The 12,269-nt window shown below is 48.3% G+C and overlaps 1 protein-coding gene and 1 long non-coding RNA gene across 13 annotated transcripts in view; one reads left to right on the top strand and one right to left on the bottom strand.

Annotated features, from left to right (window-relative positions):
- Positions 1 to 463: 463 nt before the first annotated feature.
- Positions 464 to 12,269, bottom strand: part of SMUG1 (single-strand-selective monofunctional uracil-DNA glycosylase 1) — a 71,473-nt gene continuing 59,667 nt past the window's right edge. For 5 of the 8 annotated variants that reach the window (XM_017851004.1, XM_017851003.1, XM_017851001.1 and 2 more), the window contains 4 exons: positions 11,528 to 11,607; positions 7,583 to 7,636; positions 3,132 to 3,278; positions 464 to 1,549 (listed from right to left, as the gene is read on the bottom strand). In XM_017851004.1, the coding sequence (XP_017706493.1) occupies positions 1,482 to 1,549; positions 3,132 to 3,278; positions 7,583 to 7,636; positions 11,528 to 11,607 (349 nt within the window). In that variant the 3' untranslated portion in view covers positions 464 to 1,481. Of the gene's footprint in view, positions 1,550 to 3,131; positions 3,287 to 7,582; positions 7,637 to 11,527; positions 11,608 to 12,269 lie in introns of those variants that run through there. The other 3 variants (XM_017851008.1, XM_017851010.1, XM_017851009.1) reach the window with 3 other exon arrangements.
- Positions 7,589 to 12,269, top strand: part of LOC108514633 (uncharacterized) — a 7,265-nt gene continuing 2,584 nt past the window's right edge. The window contains exons 1-4 of one of the 5 annotated variants that reach the window (XR_001881268.1): positions 7,589 to 8,436; positions 8,902 to 9,090; positions 10,397 to 10,771; positions 11,425 to 11,775. This is a non-coding gene — a long non-coding RNA (uncharacterized LOC108514633). The remainder of the gene's footprint in view (positions 8,437 to 8,901; positions 9,091 to 10,396; positions 10,772 to 11,424; positions 11,776 to 12,269) is intronic. The other 4 variants (XR_001881271.1, XR_001881270.1, XR_001881269.1 and 1 more) reach the window with 4 other exon arrangements.

Below are 12,269 nucleotides of genomic sequence, written 5' to 3'. Positions count from 1 at the left end.
TCCCTGATGGGAAGACATTCATTCATCCATTCCATGTCTCTGAAGCCCCAAGAGAAGGGTCTGAATCCCCTAGTCTGAAGAATCAGCAAGTGTCCAACATAGCAATCATAATAAAAAGTGAGAATTGATAAAGAAGGGAGCAGCCCCACCTCAGTAACAATAGAAGAAGGAAAATTCCAGCTAGTACATGTACTTAATATTAAAGAAGACATGTGCCAAGACCCTGCTTTCATGGATATTAGGTGTTCCCAAATATAAGAAACACCTATTCTTGCCCACAGGCCTCACTGGATACTATCCAAGATGTCTAGAGAGTAAGAGGAAAGGGAGAATCATAATATCCAAAAGGTGGAAACAACCCAAATGTTCATCAATAGATGAATGGATAAACAAAATGTGGTATATCCATACAATGGAGTATTACTCAGCCATGAAAAGGAATGAAGTACTGATAAATGCTACAACGTGGATGAACCTTGAAAACACTATGCTCAATCAAAGATGCTAGTCACAGAAGGCCTCTTATTATGTGATGCCATTTATATGGAAGTCCAGAATAGGGAAATCTACAGAGACAGAAAGTACATTAGTGTTGTTAAGGGCAAGAAGGAATATGGGTGGATAGGGAGGTGATAGCTAAAGGTTACAAGATTTCTTTCTGAGGTGATGAAAATGTTCTAAAATTAACTATGGTGATGGTTTGACATACCTGTGAATATACTAAAATCATTGAATTGTACATTTTAAATGGTGAATTGTATGATACATGAATTATACCTCAAGAAAGTTGTTTTTTAAAAAGACACAGTAAGGGGTAGGGGGAGGTTGAGATGAAGCAGGAAAACTGTGATCAGAAACAAAGCTCACGGGCTGTCTGTCCTGGCTGCCCTCAAGTCAAAGCCTACATTTCATAGAGGCAATGTTAGGGTGACCCCCCAGGCCACGACTCGGAAAGATAAATTGACCCCAGAAGGTATAGGGCTGGGTCCTTTCTCCCCTGACAGATCCCTTTCTGTGTTTTTTCTGGCACAAGAAACTCTGTCTTCTTATATAAATAGGAGAAATTTATGGCAGTTTTCCCTCTTCTTCTCCCTGGTGGGCTACTAGGAAAGGTCTAGGGGAGGAGGGAGCCTGAAATTCCAAAATAAAATGTGGGAAGCCTGGAGGGGGTCGAGAAGCCTCTTTGCCTGCCTTGGCTCTGGCCCCAGCTCTCCTTTCCGTTTGCATGTTTGACCATCTGGGTGATGAGGACGGTAGAGAACTGGTGCAGCCCATTCTCTCTTCAAGCCCAAAAGAGATGGGTCCCAAGGCAGATATCCGACAGGAGGGGCACAAGGGAAATCAAGGAAATGGGCTCGGCTGTCCCATGGAATCATTAGAAGAGACACAGACCACTGCCCTCCTTCCCAGATTTAGTTATTTTTGTACCTCCCTGTTTGTTGAGGCAGCCTGATACAGTGGGAAGAGAACTCGTCCTGGATTTAGAAAGACTGACAGAGAAACCAAGTGTGTGACCTTAAGCAAGTCATATCTTCTCTCTGGGCCTCACCTGTAAAAAGAGGGAGGGGACTGAATTTAATCAGGGGTTTTCAAATCGATTTTGACTCTGGGGTCCTTCCTTCAAATAAAACCATATGTAGTGACCCAACATAAACACGAGTAGCCTGCTGAGCTTCTTGAAGGTAGGAATGGGAGTCTCGGGACCCTGTGGTGACTGGCGAGAGGCTTGTCCAAGCACAAGATGATCTCCATGGCTTTTCCAGCCCTGTCCTCCGTAGGGATTTGCCCCCATGGTGAAGAGGCTCAGCTCTGCACACCCAGTGCGCTTTAAATCCAGCTCCAGCCCCTCCTGCATGTCCCTCAGCACATAACTTACCTTCCTTAAACCCCAGTTTCCTCATGTGTAAATTGGAATAATAGTAACACATATCTCAGAGGATTGTCACGTAGATTATATTAAATAATGTGCATAGGGTCCTTCGCATACTATCTGGCTCAATCAATATTATTACAGTTATTCCGTGATCTGATGTAATCCTTTTCTTTTCTTTCTTTCTTTTTTTTTTCTTTCTTTTTTTTTTTTTTTGGAGACAGAATCTCATTTTGTAGCCTAGACTGGTGTACAGTGGCATGATCTCGGCTCACTGCAACCTCTGCCTCCTGGGTTCAAGTAATTCTCCTGTCTCGGTCTCCCAAGTAGCTGGGATTACAGGAGTGTGCCACCATGTCCAGCTATTTTTTGTATTTTTTAGTAGAGATGGGGTTTCACCATGTTAGCCAGACTGGTCTCGAACTCCTGGCCTCAAGGGATCCGCCTGCCTCAGCACCCCCACAGTGCTGGGATTACAGGTGCGAGCCATTGCATCTGACCTGATATAATCTTTTTAATTTGAAATGTCTGGTGTGAGAAGGTGAATTAGAAAGGATGACGGCGAGGTCTTGGTGAGGTGCCGCCATATCATCCGTACTCGGTGCGGAGCTTCCAGCAGCGCTATGTTGGGCCACAGCAGGGAATAGCGTTCCAACAACCTCCTGTGGTCCCGTAGGGAGCCACTATGAGGAGGCCTGGGAAGGAAAATTTGCCATTTTCAGGCGGAAAACAAGTGCGGCATTACAGTTAAGACTGTGGTTTGTTTGATCTGATTGCATTTGCTGCACCCTCTTCCTTATAGTAAGACACCAAACTGCTTAAATAGGCGGATGTTTCAGTTTCGATCCATTTAACAGATATTAGAAAAGAGCATTTTAGAGTATACAGCCTCTGGAAATGGATCAAACTCTTAACTCCATGGCCATACTAGGATATGGTTTGCCAATAAAAAACTTATGAACATTGAATGCTTAATGGCCTCTTTTTTGAAGATAGGGGAAATGTATACCTTGGCCATTGCTACTTTATTAATTTGGGTACCCATTCCGTATTATTCTCTGTGATTTAAGCTTATTTATTTAATAGTGTTAAACTAAGGTTATATTAAATTTTTGATTCCCAGGTCAGGATTTTGTTGGTAATTTATGCAATAAAAGGGAAATACAAATCAAAAAAAAAAAGAAAGGATGACAGCAAAACTGCTATAACATAAAGGCCCCAAAACACAGTAGCATATAGAACACAGAAGTTTATTTCTCACTTAGTCTGGGAGGAAGCAGTTCCAGACAGCAGGCAGCTGGACAGTTCCACCTGGTCAGTCGGGGACGTGTGTTCCTTTCACACCTTTGCTGTGTCTTCACGTAGGGATGTCTTTTCAGTTGCCTGGTCAAACCTGTCTCAGGCACATCTGCCCAGCTCATGAAAGAGAGAATACAAAGGAGAATTGACCCAATGTCGTCAGGCTTTGAGGACATGCTCACCTCACATTCCCCTATGTCTACACCTGGCAACAAGAGCAGCTGGGAAATGTGGTGTCCAGCTGGGTGTCTCTCTACCCTCGTGCAGCAAGAAAAGAAGAGATTTTAGTGGACGTGGGCAGTCTTAATCCAGGGCTCAAACCCACATCTGAGCTGTCCTCTTCCTCTTTTCTTCCCAAAGGAAGGGAAATAAAGTCTACAGCCCAGAAAACAATGTGACCACCCATCCCCTATCCAATCAGGTCCCTGCCGTTCATACCAAGATCAGCAGTCTCGGGAAAGTGGCTTGGAAGCCCCCCTCCAGAAAGACCACCCTTCTGTCCATCTTCTTCACATGGATGGATGTGAGAAAAGTTTCTGTCCCCACTGCCTGCCTGCCACTCCCTCTCTCAGTTTCAGCTCATGCTCTAACCCTTTGTTCCCAGTCACCAAGAGTGACTACAAATGCGGGGAAACAGGAGGACCTGAACCAGTCATGGAAGCTGAGACTGGGACACAGAAGCCATGCTCAGGGCAGCCTAGGCATGGGTTCTGGTGCCAGGAAACCCAGCTACTGCTGTGTAACCTAAAGCAGGGATTAAGCTCTCAGAACTTCAATGAACTCTTTTGGAAATAGGGATAAGAAACCCACTTGTCAGGGCTGTTGTGAGCATCAAATGTGATCACGTATGTACCTAGTACCTAGTATGCCCTCAATAAACGGTACCAGCAAGGCAAACCCAAGGCAAATTGAATTCATATCCATTACTCTGACCCAACCTTTGCATAAACCCTTTTTTTCTCCTTCCTTGCCAATGCATGGCTCCCTCCCTCTTCTTTACTTCCTATTCTCATTCCCCTACCATCTGAACCCTGGTCTGGAATCTCTTTTCTCAGGAAGTCTTCCATGACTGAAAAATTCCTGCTCGGCCACTTCCCATTCCAACACTCTGTCTTCGCCCATCTTCCATCTACCCCATGGTCCTGGCCCAAGTTTACATGTGTCCCATCCCTCCCTTCAGAAAGCATGCAGCAATGGAAGGGCTTTAAGTTTGACATCAGGCAGATCAGAGTTCAGATGCCAACTCTGCCAAGTTCTAGCTTTAGGACTTTGTCAGATCACTTCCTCTCTTCAAATCTCTGTCTTCCCAAACCTCTGGTGAGGTCAAGTGTGTGTGGGCTGGTACATAGAGGATATTTAGTCTCCTTTGCTCTACCCAACCTCCCCCAACTCACATTCCCAGGACTAACTCTCTACCAATAGGAGTTATTACACCAAGAAAGTAATTCTACCATTACCAGCCCCACCCCAACCCCACCCAGGGAAAAAGAAGTGACTTCGAGTCTATGGGTCTTGGAGGGACCACCAACCCAAGAGCTAGAGCAGAGGAAGAATTTGGATATCCCAGCTTCCAGGGTTATAGGATCTCTCCCCAAGCCCTCATATGCAGCCCCAGTTGTAGAACTAGCTTCAGGAATAGGAGTGAAAGAGTTCAACTGATTCCAATATTAGCCTGTAAGTAGTAACTCACCTGTGCATCTATTTCTGACCTTTCTAGATCAGAAGAGCAACAATACCAATGGCAACTAATGCTTACATAGTGTTTCCTATGGGAAGGCATTGTTCCAGGCTCTTCGTACATATAACTCATTTAATCCTGACAGCAGCCTTTGAGCTAGGTACTATTAACCCCATTTTACAGACAAGGAAACTAAAGCACAAGGGGTTAAGTAACTTGCCTAGGTCATACAACTCACATAAGGCATGACCGAGATTCAAAACCAGGCCATCTAGCTCCAGAATCCATCCTGTTAACCACTCTGCCATAAAAAGAGTTAACATTTACTGGCAGTTTCTATGTGCCAAGCACTGTGGAAAACACATGACATGTATTTCTTCTAATTCAGAATAACCCCCTGAGATAAGTTCTATTATTATTATCCCTGTTTTACAGGTCAAGAAACTAAGGCAGAGAGAAAAGTTAAGCAATTTGCCCTGAGTCACACAGCTAGATATTAATAGTTTCAGAACTCCTAGCTGTTTTGCCTCAAATCCCACCTCCCCACCCCTGCCCGAAGCCCCTCCCCTTCTAGGTGGGTTGTTTAGTTCCTAGCACCAGTTCTTCACAAATCTACTTTATCCCCACAGCCTACAACTCTTGTTCTCCAAAACTCCTGTTGACCTCCGTTCCTTTCCCTTCCCACTTTCTCCCTAGTCCCTCCGCTCCCCACAAAGTCCCCCAAACCATTCTGTCCCTCTCCCTCTGCTCCCCTCCCACCCTCCCCCACGACTCCTGCTGAAACAGATGAATTTCACCAAAAAAGACCATCAGACTTTCCCCAATCAGGCCCCCACTGAGCCTGATCGCACACCCCTAGGGAAGGCACCATAGTTGCTAAGCTGGAGAGCCAGAAATAAAATCCTCATTCTACTTCCCTGCCCCCTCTTCCCATCACTCATCTGGGAATCCAGGGCGAAGAAGGAAGCTAAAGTGCAGAGCATTCATTTAATATTAACAAATTGAAATGAATTCTTTTAATGCCAATTAACTTGGAGCGGCCCCTTATTAATAGTAATTTAGATTCATACTTGGGAGAAGCAGGGACGGGGGTTGGGCCAAATGTGCCCAGAATGTCAATGTGACTGGGGAACTGAGAGGGAGGGGCGGCAGTTTTACTTCTGCCCAGTTGGGTTCTGTTTCCCTGAGAGAAATGGACAGTCACTAGAGGTGGATCTTTGGGAAACACAATACTCTTGTAATTTTATTTTTGTTACTTCAAGAAATCTGAATAGTTTGAAACCATGTCACACCATTTTAATAGTTTATTTTCATGGTAATGCTAAAAAGAAGAATTTCCTCAGAGTTGGGATTTACTCCAAACTCTCTCCTAAGCCAAACCTTACTAACCAAAGGGACAAGTCCCCAAGTCAGCTCTCTATCCTTCTTTGTTCAGAGCTAGAGCCAGAGATCAATATTGGCTTCCCCAATCCCTACCCCTTCTACCTTAACCAAAACTAAAAGGAAGAATCAACACTGTGTGGTCTCTCTGAGAAGTCTCCCCCAGGAGGTAAAAGACCCAAAGGGCTGACCCCTAAGCTAACAGCTTACATTTAAGGAAGAAAAACAATCTGCTTGCACTTTTCTTAGAATTTAGGGAAAAAATGAGAAGTTAAAATTCGATTTCATGTATCAGAGAGTTCTCCAGAACACAACCAACTGGAAAGAACTTAGTCCCAAATGAAAAAGTTGAACAGAAATTCTGCTCTCACTCGTTTTGCTGGCTTGGAGGTCAGACTGGAGGTGTACTGAACTAGAACCAGAGCATAGGCTCTGAGCCAAGAAGGACACTGTCTACTTCTCAGGCATCCCTCCTTGGCTGGGAGGAGAGGGGAGGATGAGGCCGTTAGAAGCTGAGAATTGTGGAAGCTGGGGATGGAAGTTCTGAGATGGAGGAGGCAGGCGTACGAAGGAGGTCAGGGAAAGGCAAGTAAATCTACTAACCATTGAAGTTTATAACATAAAACCTTAAAATGGTTTAACATGCAAAATATTAATTTTTAAAAAGAGGTCAAGTTTTAAAGAAGGGAAAATACCTCAAATTTAAACATAATAAAAAGGAGGAAAATACACAAAACATTTCAAGCAAATTGTTCTTCAGAAGAGGAGAGGTTGGAATTAATCAAAAGACTTTTTTACACACATGCACACTCCCAGAGTTTCCCAAACAATAAATTCATTTACAAAACAAAAAGAGGAATCAACACAAAACCTCATCCACACACAGAGAAAAATAAATTGTGGTGATTCTGTAACAGCCGAAAACTAGTGAGGGAGGAGAAAATGAATAAACTCTAAATCTATTAGGTGATATTTATAAATAGTAAAATTGGAGGATGGAATGGAGAAAAGAGTTGAACTTATCATTAAAGAAATAACACATGTGAAAACATAAGGTATAACTCATCCCCAAAGAAAAGTAAACTCTCCATAAAGTAGCAAGTATACAAATTTATTGAAAAAGAGGAAAGTACTACTCACCCCGCCAATAAAAGTGTATTAATTTGAATTAAAATTTTCTCCAAATCCGAGATAGGTTACACAAAAGAATACAAAAATGTTTTTCTTTCAACTAAGAGGAAAAATAAAATCCGATTTAAGTTGACTAATAGGACAGGAAGGGAGGCTGTGGTTTGCAGGTGCCAGTAAACGGGATGGGGGTAGTGAAGAGTTTGAGGGGTAGAGGACAAGCTTACCTCGTTTTGGAGCCGCAGCGGCCAACAGGAGTGGGCAAAGAACCCTGCCAGTGCCTGCGTGATAGGGGAAATAAGGAGTGGGGTATTCGGGTGCCCCTAGAAGAATGAGGAGGATGGAAAGACTGGGGGTGCCCATCTCCCCTCCTCTGCCCGCCTCCCTCCCTCCGGTACTCAGGCCTAGAGAGCTACTGAAAGTTACAAATTGCTTCCATTATTAGCTCATCCCGGGCGGCCTGGTCATTGGCCAGCCCCCGGCCACGTGGTCCCTCGTACCAATCGATCGAATTTCTAGTGGCAATTCTCTGTCTGTCCCTCGGCTCTGGGGAGAAAGGGGGGGCTGTGGCGTGGGGGCTGAGGAGGGGCTAAGGCGGGAGGGGCTCCTCATCACTTCACCCTCCCTTTTCGCCATGTGGGGGCCCTCAGCGCCGCCCCAGAAGAGGTCGAGGGAATGTTGTGGGCTGGGGCACACCGGCAGGGCAGAAACTGGAGGAAGCGAGAGACGTCGCCAGGGACCCAGGGACCTCTCCCTCCAGTTCCCCGGGCCCGCCCGGCCCTGCTCGCCACTCCTGCTATAGCGCCCACTCTGTCCCGGGCCGTCCCGCGCCAGCAGTGTAGCCCCCAGCCCGGGCGCCTGAACGCTCTCCCTCCGGATCACTGCTCGGGTCCCCACTTTGGCGACCGTGCCCCCGAGTCCCGCTTCCCCGAGGCCTGCTCTGGATCAGGCGCCTGCGCCTTCAAGGGTACCCGGCCCGCCTGCCCTCCCCAAGGGCCGAGTTTGCGCTCCTCCTGGAATCGTTTGAGAGAAGGACAAACTTTTGAGAGGATGGAAATCTAGAGGAGCCGGTCTGCAGTAGGTAAGCTGGGCCCGGGAAGTAGGTAAGCTGGGCCCGGGACGGGTGCGATTCGGCCCGAGAACAATCTGTCTCTCCCCGTCCCGGTCTCTCCCTCCCCTTACCCCTGTTTCCCCCGCAGGCTGACACTAATCTGCCTTCCCCCGGAGAAATTCGGGCTGGGGTTGGGCTTCTGTCAGATGCATGGGATCAGACCAGCTTTCCTCCCCGAGCTTAGGGACTAAGGTGGCAGCTGGCAGAGGAGGGGGAGGGTTGCTTCCGAAACTGGGGATTGAGGGGAGGGTTAGGGGCTGAGAAACCCAGAGTCTGAGGGAGACGACTTCTTTCCTCAAATGCAACTTGGGGGAACTTCGGAAAAGTTTTTTGAGGGGAGATGGAGAAGGGAGCGGAGTTGGGGTTTCCAGGGCTAAAGTGGGAGAGAGGGTGCTCCGCTTCCCGTACTGAAGGATGTGCGTGCTTGTTCCCCAGTCGGCATCCATTACCAGCCTAGAAAAACCCAGCCGCGTCCCAAACCCGCTCACCCCAGCAAGCCCTTAGAGACGCTTGGAGATCCCCAGACACGCCCCGCGGAAAGGGAAGGAAGCGCCAGCCGGAGTTTTCGACTCTGCCGGGACAGGGCGGGGGATCCGCCCAGCGCCTTAGTCCAGGACTGCCCAGGTCTCTGCTGTCCTGGGACCTTACGTTGATTCTAAGTTAGGAGTGATCCGAGAGAAGGAACAACTCCCCAAAATCTTCTTTTTTTTTTTTTTTTTCTGAAGCCAGTTTGAGTCAGAGACCCATCTCCCTAAGATGGAGCCAAGCGCGTGCCCCCTCCCGCCTCCAGCACAACCTCCCGCTCTTCCAGTTCCCAAAGCAGGGCAAGGAAAAGGCCCCTACTCCCCTCCCAGGACTGAGATTTCCTCCTCCACCCAAGAGATGCCCCAGGAGGAACGGCTGGGGAGGCTCTTCCAAGGGCAGTTTAAGGCCGAGAGTGGGTTCAGAGGGCACAGCTGAACTTGGGGCCCAGGACAAGGGGGGAGGGCAGACCCAGGCGGGTGTAGAAGCTGCCGGGTGGCCTGGGGAAGTGGACTAGGACAGAGGCCGCTGCAGGTGTTGGGGGATACCCTGGAGCCCCGGGGTGTTCCCGGGCGGGGAGGTCTGGCCAGGCGGCAAGGGTCTATGTTGTGCCTTTAATGTTTAAGTTGGGCCCCTCCTGGGGAGCCCCCGGCTGGAGGAGCCAGGCAGGTGGCAGAGGCCACTTTCAGACTCCTTGGAAAAGGCCAGGAAGGGATGTGGATCCCAGGAGAGAAAATTCCCACGTGGAACACGTGGTGCTCTGGCCCTTCCTGGGTAGACACCTCCAGAGGCCACTTGGCCCTGCTGGGTCAGAAGCGGCAAATCTGCCCAGGCCTTTGTTTTCGCTATTCCTGAAGTTTTTCTGCTGTGGCCCAGCAGCTGCCCTGGCACCTGCTGGGCATCTGCTCATTGGCAAGCCCCGGACAGAGTTGGACTGGCCTAGCTGAGAGGTTTAGGAAGGCTTCCGCTGGCACTGCCTACAGGGAGTTTGGCTTGGTCCCCTAAGGAAGGGGCCTTTGAGAGGGATGTGTCCAGGGACAGACACAAAACCCACTGATATTCAAAATGAATGTAAACCATTTTCTTTCCTTATATACCGGGGCCCTTCACATCTCTGCAGTCCAGAGGATTTGGATGGAAGGCCTCATCCATCCCCAGTCCCAAAGCAAAGGCGGGAGGGGGCACGCGCTTGGCTTGGGCGTCTTCTTGCAGGCTGCTGGGGCTTTGTGCGCTCTGAGAGAAGGTGTCTGGTCCTCTGCCTACCCCACTCCCCCTTTGATGAATGTGGTCCTTTTTGCTCCTGCCTCTCCAATACTACCCCCCGCCCCAACCCCCAACACAATCCCACAGATCTATGGGACTCTCTCTCTTTTTCTCTTTCCTTGCTCCTCTTCCCTTTTCTTCTTAGGATTGATGGAGTGACAGCAGTTTGGCAAGGCTTCCCTAAGCCTGTAATGGGGAGCTGTGGACCCAACCCTGACTTCTCAAGTTGGGCTAAACAGCTCTATTCCTGGGCCCTTGAGATTGAGTCTCAAGTTGAGAGGAGTTGAGAAAGAAATGCATGAAGGATGGCTGGGCTGACACAGGACAAAAACCTCGACTGGGGAGGGGCCAGTTTTATGCCTTGTGCCTACTGCGAATGAGAGGGAATTTAGAAACAAAGGAAGATAAGAGGGCGGCCTAGGGAAACAGCATAAAGGACTGGAAAAATTCAGAACAACAAAGAGAAAAGACTGGGAGAGAGGAAAAGATATGAAAAAGCCCTAATGCTGGAGACAGAAAGGTATTCTGGAAGGGTGGCTGGGATAGAGATAATATGAAAGGAATATTGATAAAAGGCAGAAGGAAGAAGCAAGACTAGGTTTGTTTGGGTTTTTAAGATTAGAGATAGTCTGGGGCCTGTTAAAATAGAAAAAAGAAGAAAAAAGATTAGAGATAAAGGCAGAAAGGAAGAGAAAAGAGAAAAATAGGGAAAGAAACAGAAAGCAAAAGAAAGGAGAGAGCTAGAGAGTATAAGAAAAAGGAAGGGAAAGAAAGGGAGGTAAAAGTGAGAAAAAAGAAAGGGAAGGGAGACAGAAAGGTAGAAAAGGAGGAAATACAGGGACAAGGAAAAGAAGCAAGGATGGGAAGGAATGGAAGAAAAAGAGAAAGTGAAGGTAGGGCAGAAATGAAGCAAAAGAAGGAAGGAAAAAATGAGAAATGAAGATGCAGTGAGATAAAGAAGGAAGAAGGGGAGTGAGGGGAAGGGGGGTAGAGAGAGAGAAAGAGAAACATGAACTCAGCTAGGGTTAACAGTTAACAGAAAGGGGATCCCGGTTCCTGAGGAGCACAGGGAGGGAAGAGGAGATGGAGGGTGAGCAGAAAGCCCAGTTGGAGCCCCTCCCTGCTTCACCTTGGGCTGCGGAGGCCCTGACCACCACCACTCTGCCTCTCCAGGACCCAGCCCTATGAACCGGGGGACGTACAGGCAGGGGCCAGCTGCCTGCATACGGGCTTCTCCAAGAAGCTGAGCGAGCTGGAGTTCTTCCTGCAGCCCTACCTGCCCCCGGCACAGCCTGCCAAGCTGGATGTGTGGCCTTGAGGCTGTATGACATGCAGGTCCAGATCTGGTTCCAAAAGCTGCACATGAAGTAGAAGAGGCCAGTGAGGCAGGGACTGGTCATGGATTCCCACCCTGGCGGCCCCTTCTCCTGGGCTCAATTCTCACCCGCAGCCCCAAGCGCCTCCATTCCCACCCTGCTGCAAGAGGCTGTCTGAAGACTGGGCAGCTTTGTTCTGGGCTTGGAGGTACTCTGGTTCTGTGACCTTGGGCCTGTTTGATCATTTGTTGTTGTTTTGTTTTTTGTTTTTTTAGACGGAGTCTCGCTCTGCTGCCCAGGCTGGAATGCAGTGGCACAATCTCAGCTCACTGCAACCTTCGCCTCGCGGTTCAAGTGATTCTCCTGCCTCAGCCTCCTGAGTAGCTGGGATTATAGGCATGCGCCACCACGCCCAGCTAATTTTTGTATTTTAAGTAGAGATGGGGTTTTGCCATACTGGCCAGGCTGGTCTCGAACTCCTGACCTCAAGTGATCCGCCCACCTCAGCCTCCCAAAGTGCTGGGATTACAGGTTAAGCCACTGTGCCCAGTGATAATTTGTTAAATGAGCCCTTTGCACTGGAGGGTTTTTCTGTAGTTTTGGTTAGCCTGCCTGAGTATGTGCAAATGAGACAGGGATGAAGATAAGACCTAGTTCACTTTTCGAGGGTGGAAGGGGGGTGTGGGGTGTAGGGGTGGGAGG

Source organism: Rhinopithecus bieti, unplaced genomic scaffold, assembly GCF_001698545.2.
Source record: "Rhinopithecus bieti isolate Rb0 unplaced genomic scaffold, ASM169854v2 scaffold_33474, whole genome shotgun sequence".
NCBI classification, from domain to species: domain Eukaryota; kingdom Metazoa; phylum Chordata; class Mammalia; order Primates; family Cercopithecidae; genus Rhinopithecus; species Rhinopithecus bieti.
This window is presented reverse-complemented; position numbering and strand designations above follow the sequence as displayed.